This window comes from Boleophthalmus pectinirostris, unplaced genomic scaffold (assembly GCF_026225935.1).
Source record: "Boleophthalmus pectinirostris isolate CB_2022bp ecotype Guang Dong unplaced genomic scaffold, ASM2622593v1 HiC_scaffold_15, whole genome shotgun sequence".
Lineage (NCBI taxonomy): Eukaryota > Metazoa > Chordata > Actinopteri > Gobiiformes > Gobiidae > Boleophthalmus > Boleophthalmus pectinirostris.
The window spans coordinates 20,134,716-20,160,867 of record NW_026571070.1 but is presented as its reverse complement, the minus strand read 5'-3'; the positions used below and the strand labels follow the sequence as shown (position 1 = coordinate 20,160,867).

Here is a 26,152-nt window from a genome sequence, read left to right as displayed (position 1 = left end):
AACAATGAAATAACTGTTGAATAACTCAAGTCAGAATAGTCAATACGCTATTGACGACTGTATTGTTATTGCTTTGCCAGGAATGATCCAGAGTATGGCAATTCACTTTTCTAGCTCAATGACGAAAAATGGGTGATAACACCAGGGCAATTTATAGATCAGATCTGTGGATAGGCAAACCCACTGTCAACAAGAATCACAGTATGAGGAATTTTCAGATGCAACAAATAATTGTAAAAAAGAAACAGTAACTGATGTACTAAAATTCCATTATTTAATATCAAAACGCTAAAACTGGACATGTAAAACATGATACAAAAAATAAATAAATAGACTACAGCATTTAGTTTTTCAGTATCTGGGAAAGGTTTTCAAGGCACTTCATTAGGTAGTTTCTCATTGGCTCCTCCTTCTGGTCTTTATCTGGAGTAGAAGAAAAATCAGATTGTCTAAATTGCCTTAAGAGGTCATTATTTTGTATAAGTAAGCAAACACATACCCCCCTTTTTAGGGCTAGTATACGCTTCCTCAAGCCTCAATCGAATCAAGGGACACTTTAAGGAGGTCTTGGCCTTTGGAGAAAATTAAATAGATGCATTAGAAAAAGGAAGACAACCTTTTCAACAGGATTCATCAAAGTCCTGCCAAATCAGATAGCAGGGATCCTATCTATTTTAATTTGGCACCCACCACCAGAGAGTGCCCATAATAGGCTATTAATGCAGAGTCACTAAATTAGGTGTGTGTTGTTGTGTGTTTGTGTGTTTTTGTGTTCATTTGTGTGTGTACCTTCTGATTGTTGTGAAGCAAAGCCCACAGCGCAGATGCTCCAGTGCAGCAGGTCTCCAGGTCCTTACTCTCCAGACAGCCGATCAGCACCTTCATAGCTTTTTCTGACAGAGAGAAAGCAGACGGAAAAGGAGGAAGGCTTTAATGATATGAAGAAAGCAATATGTAATGTATCAAATTTGTATGAGGCACTAAAATCATACAGTTCAAATTATACTGTTAGTTCAGTTACTGTCTGGTAAATTCTTACAAAAATAATTTAATCTTAGAGAAGAGTTAGAAGTTCAAATCACTGGTCAGTAATTGAAACTGCACTTCCTGTACACCTGTAGCAAATGTATAATCCTCATTTTGAATGCATTTAATCACATTTGCATTTGCAAATTTACACAATGAGGTTTGATTTTGTGATAGATGTAGGTGACACAGGAAGTATGTTTTTCACAAAAAGCCCACATTTTCCCCTTCCCATCTGTCAGCACACCCACAGACTAACAACATGCTATGTGTCATACTATGTGTTTTTAAATGCATTTGATATTGTAGAAGAAGATGGGTAATGCTCATTTTGGATAATATTTGAATACCCTGTATCTGTTATGCTTTTATTAGAATGTAAAAAAATGCAATATATCCACAGGGGATATGAAGATTATATATATAATATAATATATATATATATGCATGCCAGGGTATATTCAACTATGGAAAAGTGAAAAATTAAGAAGAGCACTTCAGGTAAATTATCAGCAGTGGTACAACAATAAGTTTTTGATTTATATTGCTAATATTGTTGAGTTTTGCCATGTTTACTCTCTTGCAGAACTAGCGCATGTGTTGTGTCTGTGCCCTGTACCATTGGCAATGACGTGGGGCTTGTTGGCTGGGCAGAAGCAGAGGTTGTGGAGGGTGAGTAATGCGTGGTGCCTTTGTGATGCCAGGCCTGCCAGTGTGTCCACAGCCCCAGTCAGTCTGAGGATGCTCTGCTGCCCGTCCTCCCACACAGACACACTCAGCAGTAACTTCAGCCATAAAGCCAACACGCCACCAGAGCCAAGTGAAGACTTAACAGACACTTTAGGCACAGGTAAGGACAGGAAGCCTTGGAGGAAATTATTCTGTCAAAAATAAGAGATGGGGGTGTCACATTAACTCATCATTGAGACAGAATATACTTCCTTGACAGCTCAATGGAAGTGTGAAGTTGTGATACAGCACAAGTGTTAAAGATACCATTTATAGCTCTGCCTTGTGATTAGCATTAACTTCTCCCAAATAACACATTTTAAGAAGGCAAAAGTTTCCACAGAGTTAAAATTCACCACCCTTGAGTGTGGCGATGAATCTAGTACCTTTTGAAGGAGACCCCTGCAGTCCCGGGATATGGACAGGTTTGTGAGGAGGTAGAAGGCCAGTTTCTGAATAGAGCTGTTGTCAGGAGCAACCCCTGAGGCCAGTTTGATGATGGAGTGCATCAGAGAGTTCCCTGAAGAGCCTTTAGATCCCGGGACAACCCCAGGACCACTACCACAAAGGGAACTGCATGCTGGGAAACAAGAGAAAGACACAGTGTTGGGGAGTAACGGATTACATGTACCGCCGTTACGTAATCAGAGTACAAATTATGAGTAACTGTATTCCGTTACAGTTACTGTTTCAATGAGTGGTAATTGGATTACAGTTACTTTGCTGAAATAAGTGGATTACAAGGCGGTATTTTCCTGTTTTCACATTTTGTGCTACATCCCATTTATTTATTTCGGTAATTCCACTCATTGCCGGAAACCCAAACAGAACGCGCAAAATAAGACCGATGTAAACGTCACGTTAAAGTTGGCGGTGTCAGTCACACAGTGGAAGCAGCAGTGCATTGGTAAAAACGCATTTGTGTCTTGGAAATTCTTCTCCCGATGTGAGATATATATATATATATAAAAACTAATATAAAATCGCCTACAACTTAAATGTGAAATCGGAGCTACTGGCACTGGTGAAAACAACCTGCATAGACTCATAATATCTGCACTACTGTCCTATAATGACCTACGACATGAGGGGACGCGCAAACAAACACACACCAACACACACCTTCATCATCGTCATCAACCTGAGAACCCGCGGACCACGTCTCCTTCCGTAGTTACAGCGCGGACACCGCCGTCTCGTGCGCCGCGTGTGGACCGCGTTTTCTCACGTAAACCGCGCTTCCTCCTGTGCGCCTCTAAACCAGAACTAACACCAGGACTAAACCAGAACTAATCCAGGACTAAACCAGGACTGAACCAGGTTAAAACTAGGACTAAACCACGACTAAACCAGAACTAAAGACCTGGTCTAGACCTGGTCTAAACCAGGTCTAAAATCAGGAGTAAACCAGGTCTAAAAATCAGGACTAAACCAGGACTAAACCAGGACTAAACCAGGTCTAAACAACATGACACCTAACAGTAGGTTGACATAATTTAAAGTGATCTCATATAAAAAATAACTTCTCTATCAATAATATTTTTTTAATATGGTGAAGGAAAGACTGATCTTGTTACTGTTTTTTAACAGACAAAACCTCTTATATTAAGATATCGTGGTCTTTGTTTCTCTACAGCAAACAGTTGCTTATTCATGGAGACTTGGGCTCAGACATTTGAAGACAACAAACAAGAATTTTCAGGATGTGGTTGCTACATTCATGTCGTTTAAAAAACATGACAATATCAAGTAATCCAAAGTAATCAGATTACGTTACTCACTTTAAGTGATTTAATGGATTACGTTACAAACTACATTTTGGGGTGTGTAATCTGTAATCTGTAGGGGATTACATTTTAAAAGTAACCTTCCCAACACTGGAAAGACAACATGTTGAATCCTAATGCAACAAAATTATCACAGAAAGTCCTACAATACACATTTTATCTGGTATAGAAACTGTCTTCAATAGTTACCTCCTGAACATCAACAATCCAAGGGGTCTGAGAGTTAATTTCAGACTACTTGGCTATCAAGTTCATGATTGTTTATTGCGGGGTAACCTTTTCAGAAATACAAATATTTGACAGTAATGAGATCACTTGAGTATAATCTGTTTGTTTAAAAAATGACGCAGCCCTCTCATACTACAGGCTTGTATATACCTTATTCAGTAATGTAAACAGCAAATACCAAGTCTCCGTAGGCTTCACATTTCATCAACATAACTGACATGACTAATTACTGCGGCATGGTTTACACTGAAAATACAAAAATCAACAAGAAGCTTAGAGAGAGCTGCGTGACCACCCTCTGCCCGACACTGATTGATGGGGCATATTGGAAAACATGACAGCTCGTTGCCAGTGTTAATCCTTGAATGGAAACATATAGCAACAAGCCGACGCTAATGTTAGCCTGGGGTTATCTCAATATCTGTCTACACTGCTCACTCAACTGACAGGAAGGGCTGCTTAATGCTGAGAGTTACTTCAGACTGAATTGATTTCACTCAGTTTATGATTTCCTGTTCCCTTAGCGATAATATATGGAAATTGCATGTTTTTTTATTATTCTGCAGATTGTTGATTTGCAAATTGTATTGTATTAGGCGTTTCATCTAATGTCGAAAGTATGACAGGTTTGTAAAAGCAGACCAAATGGCCACCCCAAATTTAAGACTTTTTAAAGACCATTTAAGACCACTTAAATGAAAATTAAGATCAACATCGCACCCATAATGCAGGCAAAAAACACCAGATCCAATGCTAATAATGACCAAAACTACCATATTTTTTGGACTATAAGTTGCACTTTTTTCCATGGTTTGGGTGTTTCCTGAAACTTATACTCCGGTGCGACTTGTATATTAAAATTTTCACACTGACAGCCATGAGAGGGCACTCTAGGCTTGTGTGCAAGTATCTACTACTACTGTACCACTGTCACTTTGCCCCCTAATGCGCATGTCTCCTGCAGAAAAAGCCGTTGTCCTGCTGTAAGTAGTGAAATATCCAGCTGTTATATGATTTCCCGTTTTTGTTTTTTTTTTCCTCCATTTAATTGCCCTGCTCCCAGTTGAGTATACAAAAATTGGCTAATTTAAGACCTTTGTGAAAAAAATAAGACTTGGACAACATAATTTAAGACTTTTTAAGGCCTTAATTTAGGAACATGAAATTTAAGACCTTTTTAAGACTTTTAAGACCCTGCGGCTACCCTGTTGATGCTTGCTTTTTTTTTTTTTTTTTTTGGACCACTGTAGACCAGGGCCACCCTACAAGAAAAGGTAAAAATAGTTAATAAACTTTTTTATTTTTTTAATCTTACCTATAGCCATAATTCATAGTAAGTTATCCCATCACCCTGAATTTTAATTTTTTTTTTTTTAAAGTTACATTGAAGTGTATGTGTTTTCCAATCCTCCCTGAGATTTATCTTTTCTATATAAATTCAAGTTGATGTCTCTAAACCAACCAGGCCTAAATAAAATGTCAGTTAGCCACACTGAGTCAGTGTGAACAGCCCATGGATAAAACAGACTTAAAATGAAATGTTCAGAGGAAATGCAGCCATCCCTGGGGACTAAACGCTAGCCTCAGGGTAGATGGTGTAATAGTAACGTTGGCTTCAAGCAGTCTGAAAACAAGCTGCTGTTTGGTTAACCTTCGGGGAAATGGGGCCCTGAATTCTGGCACTTCACAGATAGTGGAGCTTAAGGGGTCCAATAATGTTCTGAGTGAGTTTAGATCCGAGCTCACACGCCCACCGAGGAGCCACTGCCAATCAAACACAATCACACATGAAGTTAGTGCTTTCGAGTATACAACTTCCTCTGATGAAAGCACAAACGGGCATCAAAAACATCAGGCTTATCTAAATTATATCTTGCTGATTTACTGTATTTTTTTCTCCATGAAATAAGCACTTTCAATATTTCTAAACAATTCCACAGGTCCAAAGAGCAGTTTCCCTGGCAATAGAGATGCTCAGTGTTACCACATCATCTGCCTTTGTTTTGACAGTTGTTCCCATACAAACCGCGAGACAAGCATGCAGCCTCAGCCCCGGATCCTGACACTGTTCCTATTGTGAGAAGGCAGAGCTGGACAGTTGTACAGTGGTCAGTGGAGAGGACAATGCGCCTCTGAATGCAAAGTTTGTGTGACTCAAGATAACCATAGACAAGAGGGAATGGAACCAGGCACAGTGCATGTTAAAATACAGACTAACTGTATGCAAGACAGTAAACATGTCCACTGACCTGTTGTGAACTTGGCTGTATAGACGCACAGCAGTTCTAGGACCGCCTCCAGAGTGGGGTCGTCCAGTAGGAGCCAAGGCCAAAGGGAGTAGAGGGCCAGTGTAAGGCGTGCGTCTGTGGCTATGGTCTGCACATTCAAATGCAAATAGACATACAATTTATGCTCCTCCACACACGGTAAAAGCACTTGAATAACAATTTGGTTTCATACATAATTGTGATCTGTTCAAATAATCACATTCCAGCAGTTGAGAGCCAAATTTACACAGCACACAAAAGCGACTACCAAAAGAAATATTGTAACAGATGCAGCTTGCAGATCTAACATTGTTCTGTATTAGGATGTAGAAACAAAGCTAACTACAAAAACGCAAAGCATTGGTAAGAAGTATGATTTTTTTCCCCCATAAACATTACCAAACTGTGTCCCCATAAGATGAACATGTTGAAAAATATATTTTATTGACAACTGCAATATGTTTTCCTTATTGCTTTAAGTTGCCAGATAAAGCTTTATGAAACATTTAGGTGAGTCTCATTTACAGACACAGCGCTAATTCTCTTAGGACCCATTAAAAAACAATTAGCAGCAGGGAATTAAAAAGCAAACATATAGGGGCTCACTTTGCATTCATCGTTGCAGTAAAGAGCACTTTGCAGAATCTCAACCATCAGCTTGACTTCTTTCAAATAGCCATCTTCCTGAAAACAAACCAAAAAACAAACCAATGACGTGTTTAAAATTACCTTCAACAGCTAAAAAGAGTGAGAGACTTATGTGTTGAGAGTCAAAAATGTGTTCAAAATATTTATTCAAAATCTCGCCGTGTTGATACCACATTGTTATTTTATGGAGTGAGAAAACCCACATTCGGTGCAAAGTTTAGACTGATTTTGTTCACCTTCTTGCGGTGGGATGTCCTGCCAGGTCGAGCTGATGCCAGGTTCAGCTGAGAATAAATCTGTTTCAGTTGCTCCACACAGCTGTCAATTAGGCCAGCTGAAAAGACATATAACTCCTATTGTAATATAATGTTTTTTTAATGGCTATAATGAAAGGCTGTTGTAAACACAATTATTAGTTGTAATGCCAAAAACACAATGAATTGAAATTAAATTAAGTATTGTTAAAAGTGTTCAGTTCAAACCATCTTTCTTTGTAGCACATTTGTATCACATTTCTATTGACTATTGACCATACAGCTTTTCAGAAATGCATGCCAGATTAAATGTAATTACCACAATGATCAAAAGCCAAAAACAAAATCATATATTAATATTTACTATGCAATGCAAACGCAGGTATCACATATTCTAAAACCATGAAGCCCACGTTGCTTTTTAGTCTAAGACGTTGCTATTTGAATGTTCTGTTACCTTTGGCTGCATAGTTCTGGGCTTTGGGACTACAGGCCAGCAGAGTCATCAGAGCTCTGGCTGTGTGCTTCTTCAGAGGGTCCAAAAGTGTCCTCTTCTCAAAACTCTGTTGCACAGTAACAGATGATGTGAATTAAATCATAAATCAAAATAAAGGAAGTTTTAATGTCAGAATGCTGCCCCCTACCTGCAGCAGGAGGTCGCACAGCTGCTCGGCCGAAGGACCACACAAGACTTCAGACAGAGCAGAGGCGGAATTTTGATCTTCTGCGTCTCGTTTCTTTGTCTCTTCAGTTAAAACTGTGCTGAGAAACTGTAGGGCCACAGTGTGAAGGGAGCAGTCTGAGGACTTCTCACTTATACACATAGACAAAGTGCCTGCAACATCAAATGATATATATACATCAAATACACTTTGCCATAATGGAAGGATCACATAAGGAAACACAAAATTGCACTTACAAGAAAAATACATTATTCTTTTTATACATTTCATAACCAAAAGTAAATTATATATGGAACAATCATTTTTGGGGGTCAACATTTCTCGATTAATATTTATATTTTTCTTTGTACTAGTGGGGAAATTATAAGTAATTTTTCTGTCCAATACGATTTGTGCTGTAGACAGTTGAATAAATAACTTGACTCATTATCGATGCCAAGTAATTACTAAACTGTTTACTTTAGCTATTTATTATAATGTTTTAACAATATTGTACATTTACAATAGTTTTTCTATAATCCTGCTTTAGGGCTATTGTGTCAACGTCATAAAGTAGTTCAATATTATGACTTATTGACTGCACTTAGTTCAAACTTTGTTATTATGACAGGCCTGCACAGCAATATCATATTATTTATACATTCAAAGAAATTCTCCTCATCATACCAAAATATTCAATACTGAAGGAGTGTGACAATGTCTATCTACCTGCAAAAGTGCGCCAGCGTCTTGCCAGCGCCGCAGAGACAGATGGGTAAACTGTGGAGCTGTCCCTCCTCACCAGAAGAGCCAGGAGCATAAACACATCGGCCCAGCACACTCGCACTGTGTCCTGTGAACCTGGGTCTGAGCGGGAAAACATGAGGCACAGGTTTGGTGACAACAGACACAAACAAAACCAAATAAAACAGAATAATAAATTTGCTTCAGTGTTTTCTTCAGCAATATCGCATTTCAAATTTTGTTATTGTGACAGGCCAAGCTCAGTAGAAATAAGATTCAAAATATAATTCCCAGCTACGATCAGTTAGAAGAATTATGAAGTAGGATTGTCAAAAGTATTGAAAATCGGATACTAATCGATAGTAAAACTAGTATCAAAACTAGATACTAAATAGATTTAAGCAAGTATGGATACTGGGAAAAAAATTCGATAAAATTTAATTTTACCTTTTCTGAACAGTTTCATTCTGAGTTTTATCAGAACTAACATAAAACCTATAGTATAATAAACACATTATTTTGTGTTGAAAAATACAATATTGTATAAAAACAGCTTTGAGTATCAAAACCTGTATCGAGTCTATTCTTTAGTATTGCGTTTGAAATTTTCTCATTATAACACTATTATGAACGTAGTGAAAAAGAAGGAATGAAGTTAATCGTGAAAAGAAGAGGATGCAGAGAAGAGGGTTAGATGGATCACACATTTACAATAAAATAAAATAAAACTGCTTTAAAAATAGAATATTCTAGTTTAATGTTACAATACCAAGACTCTAAATTATAATTTTCTGACCTAGTCCTTTAGTATCCAGAGTGAGCACTGCCACAAGAGAAGTTAGTAGCTGTTTCATGAAGTCCATTTGCCCAACAGACTCCTGACTGACTGTGACACAGGACAGCAGCAGCTTCGAGAAGGCAGACAGGAACTGAAGAAGGGTCACTAGCTGAAATTATACAAAAAAAAAATAAAAAAAATAAAAAACAAACAAACAATAACATATTTTAGGCACAACAAAATCCTGGCTCTCCAAAAAAATTTAAGTCACATGAGGAAAAGTACACAGTTAAAAGGCCTTTACTTAAATGGCCAAAGCCAACATGTTTCGATCATTGACGGGTCTTCATCAGCGCTAAAGGCCTTTTATCTATACTTTTCCTCGATCGACTTTTACTTTTTGGGAGTGCCTGGATTTCATTATGTCTAAAGTTTTGATCCTTTTTCCAAGAGCATCCTCTATCTGTTCTCACTGATTGGAAACCCTGCAGCAAACAGCCACAATTTTGTTTTTCCAAACAATAAGATACTTTTGTTAAACCCTAAAAAGGTTGAATTTAAAAGCATATTAAAATACAAAACAGTTCAAACTTAGCTCAAACAGGGATTTACTTTTAATAAAATCTTGTTAAGTATTCCGCCTACACTAAAAACCTGGAGGTGCCGCAGACAGCCCAACTGTGCGGCACCGGCCCACGTTTGAGGTAAGTCATAACAAAGTCTAATTATTCAGAACTGTTCCTCACCTGGCTCCTGATGTCTGCTCGCTCTCCTGGTAAAATGCAGAGAGCTTTAAGGTCATTCACGCACTTCTCAACAAGTTTAATGTCCAGCACACTAAAAAAATATGATGCAAAAATCACAGTAAGTATGCGTGAGTTACTGGCTTAAAAGCTGCAAGAAGAAGGATGTATTATGATTTCAAATGGTACATGTGCATGCCAAAAAATATGCAAATTCATAAAACTGTTTTATCCATTAACTTTTGACTTTCTGTTACTCTTCTTCTTTTTCTGGATTTCAAAACAAATGCTACAACTGGTTTTGCATTTTCTGAGGACACAGCCTCTTACCTTGCAAGCGCCTGGAGGATCTGGTTGTGTCGGAGGGCGTTTAGGGTGAAGTCTGGCAGGATGGACAGCAGGTTACCCAGCAGGCCGCAGTGTGCCGTCAGGAGGTCGGGCGTTACTATGACGATGTGCTCCACAGCCGCGGGCTGGCCATGTCGGGAGTCATGGGATGAAACTGTGGCGCTGGTCTCCGTGTCACTTTGGCCTACGTGACACATGGGTGGGAGGGAATTCATTCATTTTTACGTAAGTTATTAAACAAATTGTAGACACTTCAAAACTTTTAAATCAGGTTAAGTGTGACAACACATTGTGTCAATACGTGCTACTTAAGAAGTCCTCTGTGTTTCATATTTTCTTGGATTTTACAAAGATCAACTGGATATTAATATTAGCTAGTCGGTCATGTCTTCACCACTTTACAGGGGAGTCCAACACAAGAACTGGTTGTACCTTGAGCCATTAATCTGCTTGTGGTGGATTCTTCTGGGACAGTCAGCGGTGATGGCTCCTTTGGTGAGTGGATTCCTGAGCCCCTTATCTACAACATAAGATTTTCATGAACTTAAGCCATATATTCTGTAAAAAACATCATTTAGTTATCTAGTTATTTAGTTAATTTAGCTATCTATGGGCTGACCTCAGTGCTGGAGGTGGATAGAGAACTTGAAGGTCTCGGAGTATCAACAGTGAGTTCCAGTGGGGCAGATTTCCAAAACCAAAGGGAATCATAGGAATCTAAAATGTGATAATAAACATGCATGTATTGTTACAATGACCATTGAGATATACTGGCCTCCATGGAGATAGATGTTTAATCCTGTACTCTGTAACATTCTAGGCCTTCTAGCAGAAAAGTTACATATTGTAGTTCGGAGGAAAACATTTAAAAAACAAAGCAGACAATGCCATAAAAAGACAGTACTCTAGTTTTGAGTTTGGAGCATGAGGACAGCAGTTTAAAAAGGCTAACAGCGTACCGTGTGAAGCGCTCTCTCCGGGCTCGGTGCCATGAGCAGTCGCAGCGTGAGGTTGTAGGTGAGGCGTGTACCTGCCTCTGTAACAGGAGGCTGCAGAGGAGGACACATGCTGGAAATACTGACAGTGGTAAAGCAGAGCCTGAAGCGCTGGCAGGCCCACAAGAGACACACCAGACACCTCATCGTGAACGCAGGGGTGCTAAATGAAGGAAAAATAACAATATAAAAAAATAACACATCTACTTAGCATCAATATAAAAGGATAAAAACAACCAAAATATGTAGCTGTTGATATTCCTAATCTTTCAGTATGTTTTATTATAGTAATGCATCAAATACCACAGCCACATCAGTAGTTTGACATTTTGGTGTCCTATTTCTACTTTTCACAAACATCCCAGAGGGTAAACGTCAAGTTTAAAAAGATGGTTTCTCTTGACATGCAGTGATTTTGGAGGGTATTCTCCTGATATTCTGTTTTCATTTTGTATCTATAAACTGTTCTAAAGTATCAAAACATCTAGCTTTTTTTGTAAAAATGATCGCTATGGGAGAACAACTATTTACACATTTTGAAAAGTGTCTCATGTATGAACTCATCCTGCAGGTCTAAATAAGTGTGGGCAGCTTGCAATGAAAAGAAGTGATGGAGTTGACACAAACAAAATGAAAACAGTTCATAAAAAGCGTTTTAAATGCCTGGCAGAGCGGCTGACCTGCCAGGGAGAGTCCTTGGCCTCCTCTGCGTTGGCTGGCATCGGCATCACCAGCAAATTCTGCAGGATGAATGCAGCCTGGACACACACACAAACACATGATGAGCAGAAGGTCAAGTTGAGACTACATTAGCAACACTGCCATCTGTCTGAGTCTGGCAGGAAATACAAAAACATCTCCAACTCCTCACTCCAAAGCTCAACATTCAGATTGTGATTGCTTTCATGTCACTTGCATTCATACATTTTTGCAGTTTGTTTGATCGTAGACTAGAATTTCCAAAATGTATAAAGGCAAATTCTACATGAAAGAGATTTATTATTTAATTTGTGGCAAAGAAGAATTGACTTCAGATGAGTCATTAATGTTATACCTCTCTGCGGACCATGCTGCTCTCCTGCTGATCCAAAAGGATGTTAAGCAATGTGCCCCACAGCCCTCCGCTGATGTTCTGACAGCTGGCACACAAAGCCTGGCACCCAGCGGGCACAGACGATAGAGCTGCACCCAGACCCAAACTGGCACACCTCACCTGACATGACGAGGGGAAGAGGGGTGGGTGAGCAGGATTAGGACATTTTTAAAAAGTAAAAATATTGAAAACAGGGTTGCAATTAGAATGTAACCACAGTTTGTTCACCTCTGGATCTCGATCAACCCACAGTGGTATAAGCCAGGCCAATCCAAGATGAGCGTTATTTGGCTCATTTGTCTCATTCCCCAAAGACCACTGGGAGATTACATCCTGGAAAAGAGACACTGTTAACATGATAGTCACAGCACCCTTTTCGTTTCTCCTTTTGAATATACTGTGTTTTAACTATTCAGAAACTCTGACACTTCTTCCCACGCAGCCAAGCGCATTGTGACACTTGCCTCGTCTTTGTTCTCAGCCATCATCTCAGAGGACAGGTGCAGCAGGCAGACGGCAGCATTTTTAGTCACTCCTTTACCCATGAAAGACATCGAGTTACCTCCCCACTCCACGTAGAAGGAAGAGATCACCTACAACAAGAAAAGATCATGTTCAGAATAATTAAGACAACTATATTACTGCCTTTAATGTTTACAAGTTCATCATTTTGTTCAATTGACTCCTTAGTTTAAATAAATAAAAGCATGCAATTGAGATAAAGTATGTTCATGAATCTTTCATGAGTCTTTGGGAAAAACATAAAGCAAAAATATTACAAGAAAGTACAGCATAGGTCCACACCATTTAGAACAGTTCACAGAGATACCAATGACAGATAAGATCCAATATCAGACTGCTGAACAGAAAAAAAGTGTTGTGTAAATAAGAGATGTTTATTTCTATTGTCAGTAGCTCAAATAAAAAGTTTGGACATGTTTGTAAGCTGAGTTATGCCGCACACCCTGCATTACACTGGGTTTTTATGGACTGTTAAACAGAAGAACAGATGGAAGCAGCAAGGTTGATTAATCTCATCAGCATCTTTGCTCTGTGGCATATCAATGAGCGTTTTACCTTTTGTGATTCCTGTCCTGTAACCATATTTTGCTTGGTTTTAATTAATTCCACAGAAAGTGGTTGTTTTAGTTATCTGTTCTGTTCCTCTCTAAAGATGGAACAGGAGGCCTGTAAAACCACAGTGCACATGAACATATGCAGACATACTGCGCAGACAGAGACTTGTCCCATGTGGGGCACAAACACACACCTCCAACAGACCGCTCAGATACTTGGCACAGAGGGAGGCGGGCCCCGGGTCAGGGCAGTGGGTGCTCCAGCCAGCCTGGGCTGTCAGACAGACCATGCCCTGTAGCGTCCTCTCCAGACTGGGAAGGCCATAGAAACGAGGGGCATCAGAGACCCGCAGACTCTGGAGCAAACGCTCTGCCAGCTGGCTCTGGAAGGGGCCGGCCAAAGCCAAACATAGCCTGTACAGACATGAAGGAGTGAAGAGGGGAAATGAGGAAACAAAGCAGAGATTAGAACTATCACTTTTTCAATATCAACATATTTAATTACATTATAGGGAAGACACACCCAGGGAAAAGGTTCAGACCAAACCTGTCAGTGGTGTTCTGCAGACACTGGAGTAATGTGCTGAACAAAGATGTGAGCTCCCTCTGGAGCCGCTGACTGACTTGAGTCTTCAGCTCTTCATCCTCTCGTGGGCTCTGGCTCTCTGCTCCAAGGAGCAGATGAAGGAGGCACGCTGTATCCTGCATGAAGAATATGCACAGACAGTGGTGCTGATTTATTTCTTAATGTGTTTGTTTATTTACATTGCTGTGGGTGTTGCACATACCATTACCAAGTTTAGTCGGATAAGTTAAATATTTAAAGTGTATACATAAATAGTTTGCTGTATTAGAAAACTGAGGGATTAGTATTTTGCACACATCAACACTGAGAATTTTTGTTTCAGCCACACAGAGAGAGACTGGTAATACAAGTGTGGAGAGACAGATGTTCCTTAAACAGCTCAGTAATTACAGAGAAGTCTGAGCAGCACAGCTCACCCCTACCAGGCATTCAGTCGAGTCTGTTTGAGCTGCCAGGGGAGGCCTTATTGTTTACACACACATTAATGAGAAAGCCTAGGTGAGACTGATTAAATCCTAAAAGTAGGTCTCCCACCTATAGTGTTGTGATTTCCTTTCCTATGGCAAAACCACAAAAGTAACATTCAAAACTATGTCTGTGGTGAAATGCTGTCAGATCATTTTGTTTTAGTATGAGGAAGGAATAAGCTCAGCTATTTTAATTGGTGTCTTTTGGAGAGGGAAAGTCTGACCAAATTAATCTGTGAAGTGTGGAGGCACATATTAACAGGGAGGAACTTTTTTGTATAAAAATGCCAGTAAAAGTCTTTCATATTAAATAATGCCATACAAACCTGATTAAGTAACAGCTCCAAAATCCACCGGAGGTCCTGGTTTTCTTGGTCTGACATAGATCCTGGCTTATTCTGTTTGAAATAATCATTCAGGAATTCAACAATAGCCACCAGCAACTTCTCATCCTCTAAACAAGCTGGGCGAACCTGGAGAAATCTGCACAAAACAATATAATTATTGAACTATCAACCAAAAATAAAAGGGATCACATAATCCTTAGTGTTACAATCAAACTTGTACCTGCTCATAGCATTGTGCCAGCTTAAACAGTGCATTGTGTATCTACAGCTGTGGGTGGGGTCATGGGGCTGGGCCAGTTTGTCCATCAGTAAATAAAGTCGGAGGCGAGAGAGGGCAGAGGAAACTGAGGCATGCCCAGCTGCGGTGGTGATGGTCTGGACACAGTCCCTCAGAGCAGTGGGGTAGTGCATGGTCCGCAGCACCTCCACCTGGGACGCACACAGCTTCAGCTCTGCAGGAAATCTGGGACAAAAAAGTTGTGTGCAGTACAGCTGGTGCGAAAGCTTTTATACAAATTAGATTATTATTTAAACATCACATTCAACATGTAAAATAAATTAAGCAAAAGTTGACAAGGCATGTGATATTATTTTAAGTACAAAACATAACCCTTAGATATACTTGAAAATACTGACTCTGCAAGTATCATTATTACCCAGAAGATTGTTGCTTCCCACAGGTAAACATTACATAAACTGTAAAATAATTATAATTCTCTTAACTTCAGCGCTAATCTTTTTAATTTGAATAAAAGTGAGTTTTAGCTGGATTGATCCATTGATGTGATGCTTTAAGCATCCTAAATGTAATAAAGCGGGATAAACCAATTTGAGAGACAATCTCATCTTTTTGAATTAGGTCACATTAGCACAAATGGAGACAGATGAAACCAGAGCAACAAGACTTGGAAACAATATGTTCAGCGTAATTCTTCCCACTTCATAAGTTACGACGCAGTTATAAGTGATTCATCTTGTTCATCAAAACTAAATCAAAAATGTTAACGGGATTTTCAAAACACAGCATGCATGACAACAAGTGGTTCTTACTCATCGTGTACGCCTGAGCCATGGGATTTTTCAAAGAGGGTGTCTATCCCAGAATGCCATGCAGTGTTCCAGGCCACCTGCAGGGCATGGCGTGCAGGGGCCAGAGTCCAGAGTTGAGAGGAGGGAGGCAGGACACAGCAGTACGGGCTCACAGCATGATGTGTGGCAGCTTGAAACGGGATGTTGTACCTGGGATAGATGTGGACCGATAAATACAGTTTGCAAAATAAACCTAAGAATTAATATACACAATCATATAAGTCCAGTAACCTGCGTGTTACTGTCATGGGTAGAGAGAAGGAGGAAACTCTAACATTTTGACTTGATATATCAGACCTGAAAAAATATTGCACACATGTCAACAAGTACACCTTTACACAAGTGTATGTTTTAATAGTAGCATTAACTCACCACATTTCAAGACTGGCAATTTCATCAAACAGTAGTAGGCACATCAACACAGTCACATCACTGCTGTTGCCTTTGCTTTCCTTCAGTATTAAAGATACTTTAAAAAAATATGAAAGAAAATGTATCATAAAGTTTCTAAAAGACAAATACAAAGCTTTTTATGACCAAATCAAATGAATTCACATGCCACACACTGGTAACAGCAATGTAATCTAACAGTAGGAGGCAAGTTGCATCATCTGCCAATTTGGAGCACGACAACATTGTTAAGCGCTGCGCATCAACTGGTGACTTGTCATCTTCTTCAGTAAACTTGCCCAGAGCAGAAGAGCACGTATGGAGCTGTAGTCTAATGAGATGCCTTATGAGCCTGTACCTCTGAGTAGAGAGAGGAGCAGAGGGCTGCGCTGGGCCAGGCCATGTCTCACTGAGGGATCAGCCAGCACCAGTTTCCTCAGTATACACACACAGGGCTCCAGTAGGCCATCCAGGCTCTGGGGACATCAGCAACACAATCACATGGCAGTTCAAATGTATACTTACTCACACTGTGAATCTTTACTGATGTGTTTCAAATGAATTCAAATGAGGTGAATACTCAGGCTGAGGCAAACAACAGATATTTAACCTGGGGGCATCCAGGCACACACACTTGTTATCTGAAATGTGTTAGCTTAGAAACTGTCATTCTCAATGTTTTTTTTCTTCCATCCTGATGTAGGCAGACACACAGGACTATTACCCCTGTTAGTAGCTCTGATTCAAAGTGTTAGGATGAGCAGCAGAGTGCAATACCTACAGGGCAAAAACCACTGCTGACCAGAGCCTGTCTGACACTATTAATGCAGACCATTTCATCTTTGAGCAATGCATGCTTCAGTAAGTCTCTTCTATAGCCACTGGCAGCACATGCTCACACATGTAAATAGTGCCATGAGGAGCCTGTAAGTGCCTTTACATGCAGATTTCAAATGATCCACACACATGTAAGGAATGGTAATGAGAAAATTAAGTATCAAGAAGAGTCTAGGCTCACCTTTTTTCCACGCACACACTCCATGATAAAAGAAAGGACTTTGTCAATTATACCAAGACTCTTGACCACTGGATGCATAGTAGTATCTATAAAAACATGAAGGAAATATTTATCTTTTTATTAAAAATACAATTTGTCACTTGCTATGTTTACATGCACACCAAAAATGAGATTATTATTTGATTTCTGGAGTCAGAATATTGAAATGTGATGTAATCAGGTACATATGATATTAATAATCTCTTCTTTCTTCTTTCTCATTGTTCTGTAATGCAATTTTTGCTGGTCACATAAATATACCTATATTGTGTATGCAATTCTTGGATATGATTAGAGCTTGTATTTGCTCACCTTGCAGAACCACAGACAGTTGTTCAGCAGCTGACCTCTTGAGTGAGATATCTACTGTCTCTGAGGTTAGAATACCAAAGAGCTTCTCCACTGACTCCACCTGGGTCACATAGAAACCATAGGTAAACATGTAACCATGTTAGATTTACTATGTGTTACCTTTAAGAGGGACTTGCTGCTGCTGTCAAGACCAATGTCAACAGAGTTTTTGAGGCAGAAGAGATTGGGGAGCAAGGAGATCAACAACTGGTCTAGCTCTGGTCTCGAGGTTTGTGCCCCATCAGCACTGGTCAGGTGGGGAAGAATCTGTTTTACTGCAGCTATTCTCACACTGTTGGAAGAACAAAGACAACACATATGGAAAACAATGGATGGCACATGACAGTAAAACATAATATGAACAACTCAAGTTTTTGGAGTTTAATTTTCAGAGGGATACTGCTACACTCGGCGCCAACTCGGCGACTTTGGGAATGTGTCCATCAAAAGTACATTTCCTATCAAAGTTGACTCAGAAAACTTTGATACTCGCTTGTCGCTACCAAACTTGTCAAACTGACTTCACAAGACACCAGAGAAGTTTACACATTATGGACTGACTTTATAGAATCAAACAAGGAGACACCTAATAATGCTCAGAGCGTTTGCACAACCAGACCCAAACACAAAGACCAGGGGACTCACGAGGGCTGTTTAGTGAAGAGCAGTCGGAGCGCTGCCTTTAACTTGGCAGAGCTTGAAAACATGTTGTCTCTCGCCACGTCGGACATGTCACTTATCAGCAGGACACAGTTTCCCAGCGAGTCCTCTGTGTTAGCGTAACCCTGCACGCACACACACACACACACACACACAGCCAGAGTGAATCAACCAAACAAAGAGGGGTCCAATGGGGAATTCAGGCTAAGCAGCAACAGTAAATAAAATATGCATTGCTTTGATTACGGGTGGTTTCATTTCATCTCTTGTTGACATGGCAGGCCCATCTCCGAATGGCCTCCTTGAATTAAATCACACTTGACAGCCTAGTCAAATTCTCATGTTTATTCATGAAGAATTTCCAGGCTTTCTGCTGCCTGAAACTGAACAATTAATAAAAGCATGTTGTTTCCTCCCAAAAGCAGCCAATATAACACAAAATATGTAAATGAGAGAATAACTACATTTTTCCTCACTGGCAACTCAATATGCAGCCTTTGTATTCTAGAAATGCTAAAATTGCAGTTTTGATCATAGTTTGTTTTGATACAAGGGAACACATACCGCCACATGCGCCTACTCCATAAAGATAATGTAATAAATGTTGAATATGAAGCCAGTTTATGAACTGTGGAACCAGCGCAATAGCACATAGTCAGGAAGAACAATACCTGTAATATGGGCATGATCGGGTAAAGTGCCTCATTCAATCTGTCCCACAGTGATGCTGTCATCATCAATTGTCCCTTGAGCAGGAAGAGAAGGATATCCTTGGCAGCAGTGTGCACCTATACATCAAGTAAAGTGCTGAGTTAACACTTAAGTACAACAGGTAAAACATTTAATACAGGCTACTTTTAGGGCTATACAATAAAATGTCTAATAATGCATAAAGCAGGTGACCCTTTAAGACTTTAATGTCCTCTTAAAAACTACAAATTCTTTTCATTGTGCAATTCATTGTTGATTGGATGACTTTCCTTTGACCCTGACCGAGCATACAGCCTTAAAGATGTGAGGGTCGGGTCAGTTAAACTCAGCATCAGCGTTCATCAAACTGTGATATCGTCTCTCTGGTGCTGCTCAGACTTCTATTTCGAGAGTTTATCTGATCTAGTATCATTTTAGGTTGAAATTGAAGTGTTATCCCAGTGACCAAGTTTGCCTTAATTTGATCATCCCTTAATCCTTGAAATAAATTGAATTAGGAGAGCAAATACAAAGCTGATATATCATCCATGTATATGGAACCAGATGTAGTCTCTAGAATTAGATCTACTTTCCACTCTTCCCAAAAAAACTTCAGGCGAAGGCGGTATGGTATTGTAGTGCATAGTACATTGCCCAAGACTGTTTGACTACTGAAAGCTACTCCTCTAAACAATGAATAGCAACATCAAAATGGACTCTCCTGGAAGAATACAAACCAACCCACCTTTTGTGCTGAGTCCTGCAGTCCAAAAGCACAGATTTCATACAGCACTTTATAGTGGAGAAGAAAGCACACTCCGCTGCTGGCTCCTGGCTCCTGTCGTGATACATTCTGGATGCCAAGGCAGTCCTAGGATGTGATCACACCAAAGCACCTCATAAATTATCACTTGCCTTTCACTTGCACATGCATACTTAAATCCTCATTCACATTAAAAGTAGCCATATACCTTTACCAGGGTTGATAAAATGGAAGGATAATAGAAAGAGAAATAGATTGGCTGCCTGATTTTAAATGTCACATTGATTTTTTATTATTCACAGTCAAAGTAGTACGAGCTATTCATCTTGATCTGTCTTATTTACGCACCTGTTCCTTAACAAAGACCTCCACTACATAGAAAATTTGAGTTGTCTGAAACATTTTAGCTGTGAACTATGTTATGAAAGAAGCCTTGTTCTAACCTTGACCAGATTTAAAACACAGGTGTATGTCTCCATCTTGACGGATTGGAGTGGATGGGCCAGCAGCTTGAGAAGAAGTTTCTGGCTCTCGGTTTGAAGTAGTGGGCTGGGCTGATCAAACTTCCATCTTAAAACACATACAATATATTAATTAAACATAAATATGGAGTGAAATAGTAATATTGTTCAATTTCTTACAGGAAAGAACACATTTTAACACATTCTTTTATGACTGGCAGGTGCTGGTGAAATGGGAGCCCTTCTATTGTTTGGTCTGCCAATTCTAGTAATTCTGGCCAGTTCTTATCCCCCTGTACACAAAACAAAAATAATTGCAATATAATTAATAAATCAATTTAGACTGAAATAATACAGTTTGAGTAGAAACATGACAAGAATGAACACTGCTGTAATGCTGTGTATTCAAACCTCAGCTTGTACTTCCTTGAGAAAATTGCATGTCGATTCCATCCAAAGAGCTGCACGGGTCACCAATCTGTAGAGGTCAAAGTGGTCTGAATTCACCTGCTCCAAATAGGCCACTGCTGTCTCTTGAATGCCTGGTAATACACTTCCTAATGATGGGTCCAAGCATAGATGAAAAATAGCTGTTGCTGTGTTTTCAGGGAGATTTTCAGAAGCCTGTGTAAGAAAGAATAGATTAAGATAAAATACAATAAAATGATGTAACAATGCTGAATTTAAAAGCTTACAAACCTTTTCAGGAGGCAAAATAGTCTGTAGAAGTTTGATGGTAAATATGGCCGTTCCTGTGTAGGCCATTTTGTAATAATTGTAAGAATTCTGGGATATTTCTGCTGAACAGTTGTGATGGTAGCTCAGGATGTTTCCCAGCAGCTCCATGGACGCTTGCAGCTTTTCCTTCTATAAAACAAACAGACAAGATTTACACAAAGGCCCAAAACCCCACTAACACTAGACGAATGTGTGTGTCTCTACATCTCATGCACACTCATACACAACAAGTCTTTCAGCTGAGCAGTTGCTGGCAGCGAGCCAAGAATAAAATTGTTCGTTCCAGGGGTTAGGAATTGAATGTAATCAGATTTCAGGGTTATTTTGGGACGAGATACAGATCCACCCTATCTCAGTATGAATAAATTGGAGCTATCTATTCTAAGACACTTCTGAGGGGAGAATTTAAAACAATTGAGGGGAATCGCCAGCAGGGGGCAGTAGAAGCTCTGTAGTTAGCCCAGGCTGACATGAGGAGTTAAACCAATCCCTTAGGAAAAAACCTGGAGGTCTGGCACACAAAAGCTGCTCTCTACATAAAGATGACAAAACAGTTCTCTGGGCATGTATTAAACAGCAGAGGGCCACAGGGGCATGGGCTTGACAAGTGTAGAAGTCACTTAACACAAGAACATAGCCTTTAAACAGAAGGTGAGAAAAAGAAATGGGTTTGCATAGCAGATGAAAAACAGTTTTAAACAAATGATTTTGATGACTTTAAACAGATAGCATTTGTATTTACACACTAAATAAAGACATTCCTTAAAAAACAAAAAGAAGAAATTACGTATTTGATTAGACTGATCAATGATTAGTATTTGAAATGTTATTTATTTTAATAATAATAAATAATAATAATAAATAAATAAATAATAAAAAAATATAATAATAATAATAATAATAATAATAAGTATATATATAAATAGTATTTGAAATTTTGAAAAACACCATGAAGCTTTTGCAACCTTCTATAAATCCAATCACAGAGATACCAATCTACGCAACAGTGGAGGACCATATGCCTGTGCGTCTCTGGCAAACTGTCTAGTGACCAACCCAGATTCCTCTTTCCACTGAAGTGCATCCATTCATCTACATAAGATCCTGTCATGAATTGTGTTTGGACTTGCCAGCTCTATCCCCACCAGACTGCCATCGTCCCAGACCAGTTCCGAGACGCTGTACCCGAGCAGGAGGACAGCTTCAGACAGCAGCTCCAGCACACGGTGAAACACATGTGAACTCTCTGAGGAGGGATGCATAGCAAGATCAAATCACTGATACAAGATCTGGAAAGACATTGCAGAAGACAAGTAAAATGGCCCTGCCTGTTTTGAGTAGAGAGATAGAGTATTGTATTGTGGCCACACTGAACTGTGCCAGAGTGAGCTGCTGTAACTGCAGCTCTAGGCCATCTTCAACACAAAGATCAGGCAACTCCAAGTGGGCCACAGGCGACTGGGGCATCTGCTCAGGGGCAGCTGCACCTCTGTGAGAGCTACCACTAAAAGAAAAAAAAAAAAATTAAGTAATATATTACGTGTGGATTTTATGCTGTGAACTTCTATTAAAACATATTATCTCAGTATATAGCATACAAGCACAAGATGTCAATTAATTATTATTAAATTAGTACAATATTTCAGTAATTGATTGAGAGACTAAAAGGTCATAAATAACACTTTGTGTGCAGGGGCATTGGGCAAGTGCAAAGCCAACGAAAAAAAAAAAACACTGCTCAGACATACATTAGTTCAGTGTAATGGTCATCACTCAAGAACTGAACATTCATGATTCCAAACAAAAAAATTATATGGTGACACTTTCAATTACCTAAACATGTCATTTATTACCTGTTGGATGTTGCATCTCCATCTTGGCCATCTCCTCTTGCTCTCTGTCCAGGACGTCCCACCACAGAGGGCCTGGGGGATTGCTCTGCTGCTGGGGATGAGGTCTGGGAATGCTGACTCCCCCGCACCTCATGGGTGAAGGAGGAATTTTGGGACACTGGATCTGAAGTCAAAAAGAAAATTGTGTATAATTATCAGATAATTTACCACATTATTAGTATGTGTAATTGGTTCACCTTGTTTAGTAGAATAAAAGCTTGGGTCCTGGTGACAGCGTAGTCTCCTCCTCAACCCCACACAGAGCTGCCGCAAACAGGAGAGAGCCTGGAAGTAAAGGAAGTTCTTCTCACGTTTACCTGAACCCAGACTCAAAAGGCTCAACAAAATCTGAAACAAAAGGCATTCATGTTCAAACAGATCAAACAGTGAAGGTGTAATTAAATGATTGAAACAACCATTCATCTTGTGTTAAACTCTCCGTTCTCTTAAATCCAATGTCAGTGCCTTAATCAGATTGTAGTAATTTAACCAAAGAGCTCTAGTCATTCAAAGCGTGGACAATCAAAGACGTTACAAATCTATGAAAGCATTTCCTTTTGTTGTTGGGACAAAGAATCAGTTGAAATGGTAACACTTTTGAAAGGTCAGTATTTTTGTAAAACATGATATAAAACTCTCAGTGCACAGAAAAGGCAAATACAAGTTGTTGTATTTTATCATGCAAATTAATGAAGTCACCATATTCAAGGGACAATAAATAAATGCAGTTATAGCTAGTTAACATTGCAATATGATACTTAACCTATTTCTCATGTTTGCCAACTAAACAGAACTGACAAAACTTGGCAGTAAATTGCTAATAAAATTTGTCTGAACTGCAAATAGCAAAATGAAGAAATAATGAGAAAAAAAAAATAAGTGTATTGAGTGTAAATATGTGGATTTTAATAGGCTCAAACTAATCATCACCTCAAAGGTACATTTCACAGCCAATGTATGATCACTAAAAGTAGAAAAGTTTGCCAAAACACCTCCTTTACAGTATAAATTACTAGATCCCATGGTTAGTTCTTAGCTGTACTTTTCTACACAAATTGCTCATGGTTTTACATTTTAGTACCTTTACAATACCGGGACGCTGCAAGAAGACCTCCGAGGGGAAATCTTGCATAATAACATCTCGCAAAAGTTCGCATGTTGTCCTGACCAAGTTGGGGTTACTGCTTGTTAAAGAACTGTTCAAAGGAATAACAAGGACATTTAAAATGTCATAACAAACTATAAACAAAATATAGAAAATATATTATAATATAAATATTATAATATAAAATAAATAATATAAATAATTGATTACCTTTCATTTGACGACAGTATATGTCGGTCAGTATTTGTCAGGGTAAGCCATGGAAACACTGAAAACTTCATACATCTCACGGTTTCCCACACTACACATAGAAATAAAGGTAAGCCTTGAAAGTGTTTGATGGTTTGGATAAAATAAAAGAGCATGGTACCTCTTAACTTCTGAGACAGTATAACATTCTTATTTGGTAGGTCCATGTGGAAATAACCTGCATTGGGTAATGCCTCTTCGGTTTCAGGCACATTAGGGGCTGTAATGCACAATACGTAAAGTTAGATGAACCAAACCTTCAAACCAATCCTTTACGCATTATTTAGCCTTTTCAGTCCACTACCTGTTGCAATAGTTGTCTGCGTCTTGCCTGAATACACAATGGTGTGACTAGGCAGCAGCTCTGGAAGTTGAAACAGCTGGTCCAGAGCTCCATCGATGACAGCTCGCAGTCTGGGCTCCACTTTCAGAGACAGTTGAGTGAGGAAGTCCACCGCCCCAACGTCTCTCAGCATCTGGGCGGCACTAGGATGCTTTGAGGAAAAACACACAATTCGCATTAAACAACTAGAAAGTATATAAAAGTAATGTTATGGATGTTTGTACCTTGGATAATGTCGTGATTAGTTCAAGGACTTGTTCTTGCATTGGTACCTCAGGGAAATTGAACCACTCCAACAAGTAAACAAAAAGCATCTTCTCCTGCACTATGTCAGCCACCGAAATGAGAGAGTGGTCCAACTTACAAATTATATTCTTTAAAGCTCGGACTCTTATTTCCACCAAAGAATGCCCTGCAACACAGAATGAGCAGGTAGTGAGGTACGACACACAGTACAGCCAGGTTCTAAAGTTAAAAGCACACGGTAATATTGTAATGGTTATTTTATGCAAATGTTCGCGTAGTTAAACATTACTTTTCACGACATAAATACAACAACAAAATACATCAGTAAACTATAATGTGTTAGTGACATAATGCAAGAAGTTAGTTAACAGCTAGCACAAATGCGGCTAATGTAACTTGAGAGCATTCTGGTGAAAACCATATGGTGAAAACTTATCAGAAAGTCGAAATTGTGAGATGTTTCAGAAGCTAGCTAATAGAGCCACCCCACCGATTTTCTTTATAAGAGCTGATAACTCCATTTCCTCTGTGTTTAATAGCCAACAAGAGTTTAGTCAGTGGTTCTCCTCCAGCGACATGTCAACAAATGTTTTCAACGTCCGCGCCAACGTCACTCCACTTCCTGCTGGCTCCGCGAGGCATTCAGGGTACTTACGTTTACGGGTAAAACCTTTGACCACAGCAAAAACATTTCTCTGTTTGGTTAACATTCATGGGCCAAGTAAAATGTGACCACTGCTACATGCTGAAAAGACTATTATAGTTTTCTCAAATCTCAAATCTTGCAAAACATTTTACATTTCACAGTCCAAAGTGCTTTATGATTCTAAAGCTATTTTATTTCCCACATATTTTGAAACTTAAAGGCGTCTCACAATTGTAAATTACTGAGATGTGTCTGCAGCTTTGACAATTAAGAGATAGTATTAGAAAGTGATGTATTATAATTTAATTATAATTATAAATATGCTGGTGGTGAGAAATAACTAAGTGAATATACTTTTGTAGGTTGTTTTCTCCATCTGAAAATTGGCCTAGTGCCTTTGGTCCTGCTGTCAAAACACACCAAAAGCCCAACTCATTGTTTTTTTTTTTCTAATTAATCAGTTCAAATGCCCAGGTAGAAGATTTGAAAATGTTGGAAATGACATTATTAGATTAATTAACAATTACATTATTGTTTGGTTATTGATCAGGCCATGTGAAATTGAAACAATTATTGGAACAACAAGGCTTAAAATGAAGGATTGGACATAGTAATATATTGCTTTGGATTCTCACTACATTTTGAGGCAAAATCATGTTATGCCTGCAACAAGCCCAAGTGGTCCCTGTGGTCC

General features: G+C 39.2%; 1 protein-coding gene across 1 annotated transcript; it reads right to left on the bottom strand.

Annotated features, from left to right (window-relative positions):
• Positions 1-260: 260 nt before the first annotated feature.
• Positions 261-25,426, bottom strand: rttn (rotatin). The gene is made up of 49 exons (XM_020925539.2): positions 25,303-25,426; positions 24,791-24,978; positions 24,528-24,717; positions 24,345-24,443; positions 24,185-24,275; positions 23,951-24,065; positions 23,067-23,217; positions 22,831-22,993; positions 22,306-22,481; positions 22,108-22,223; positions 20,939-21,106; positions 20,651-20,863; positions 20,420-20,532; positions 20,222-20,348; positions 19,761-19,886; positions 18,997-19,113; positions 18,311-18,450; positions 17,786-17,957; positions 17,627-17,726; positions 17,276-17,361; positions 16,616-16,733; positions 16,240-16,336; positions 16,099-16,164; positions 15,829-16,017; positions 14,999-15,241; positions 14,758-14,914; positions 13,926-14,080; positions 13,573-13,792; positions 12,767-12,895; positions 12,531-12,635; positions 12,264-12,422; positions 11,890-11,967; positions 11,174-11,372; positions 10,834-10,931; positions 10,647-10,734; positions 10,197-10,398; positions 9,870-9,960; positions 9,142-9,292; positions 8,331-8,468; positions 7,584-7,774; positions 7,397-7,502; positions 6,922-7,019; positions 6,644-6,721; positions 6,020-6,146; positions 2,142-2,335; positions 1,646-1,907; positions 790-893; positions 500-572; positions 261-423 (listed from the first exon to the last, which is right to left on the bottom strand). The coding sequence occupies exons 1-49, from the start codon at positions 25,331-25,333 to the stop codon at positions 344-346; spliced, it is 6,678 nt and encodes a 2,225-aa protein (XP_020781198.2). The 5' UTR covers positions 25,334-25,426; the 3' UTR covers positions 261-343.
• Positions 25,427-26,152: the final 726 nt, after the last annotated feature.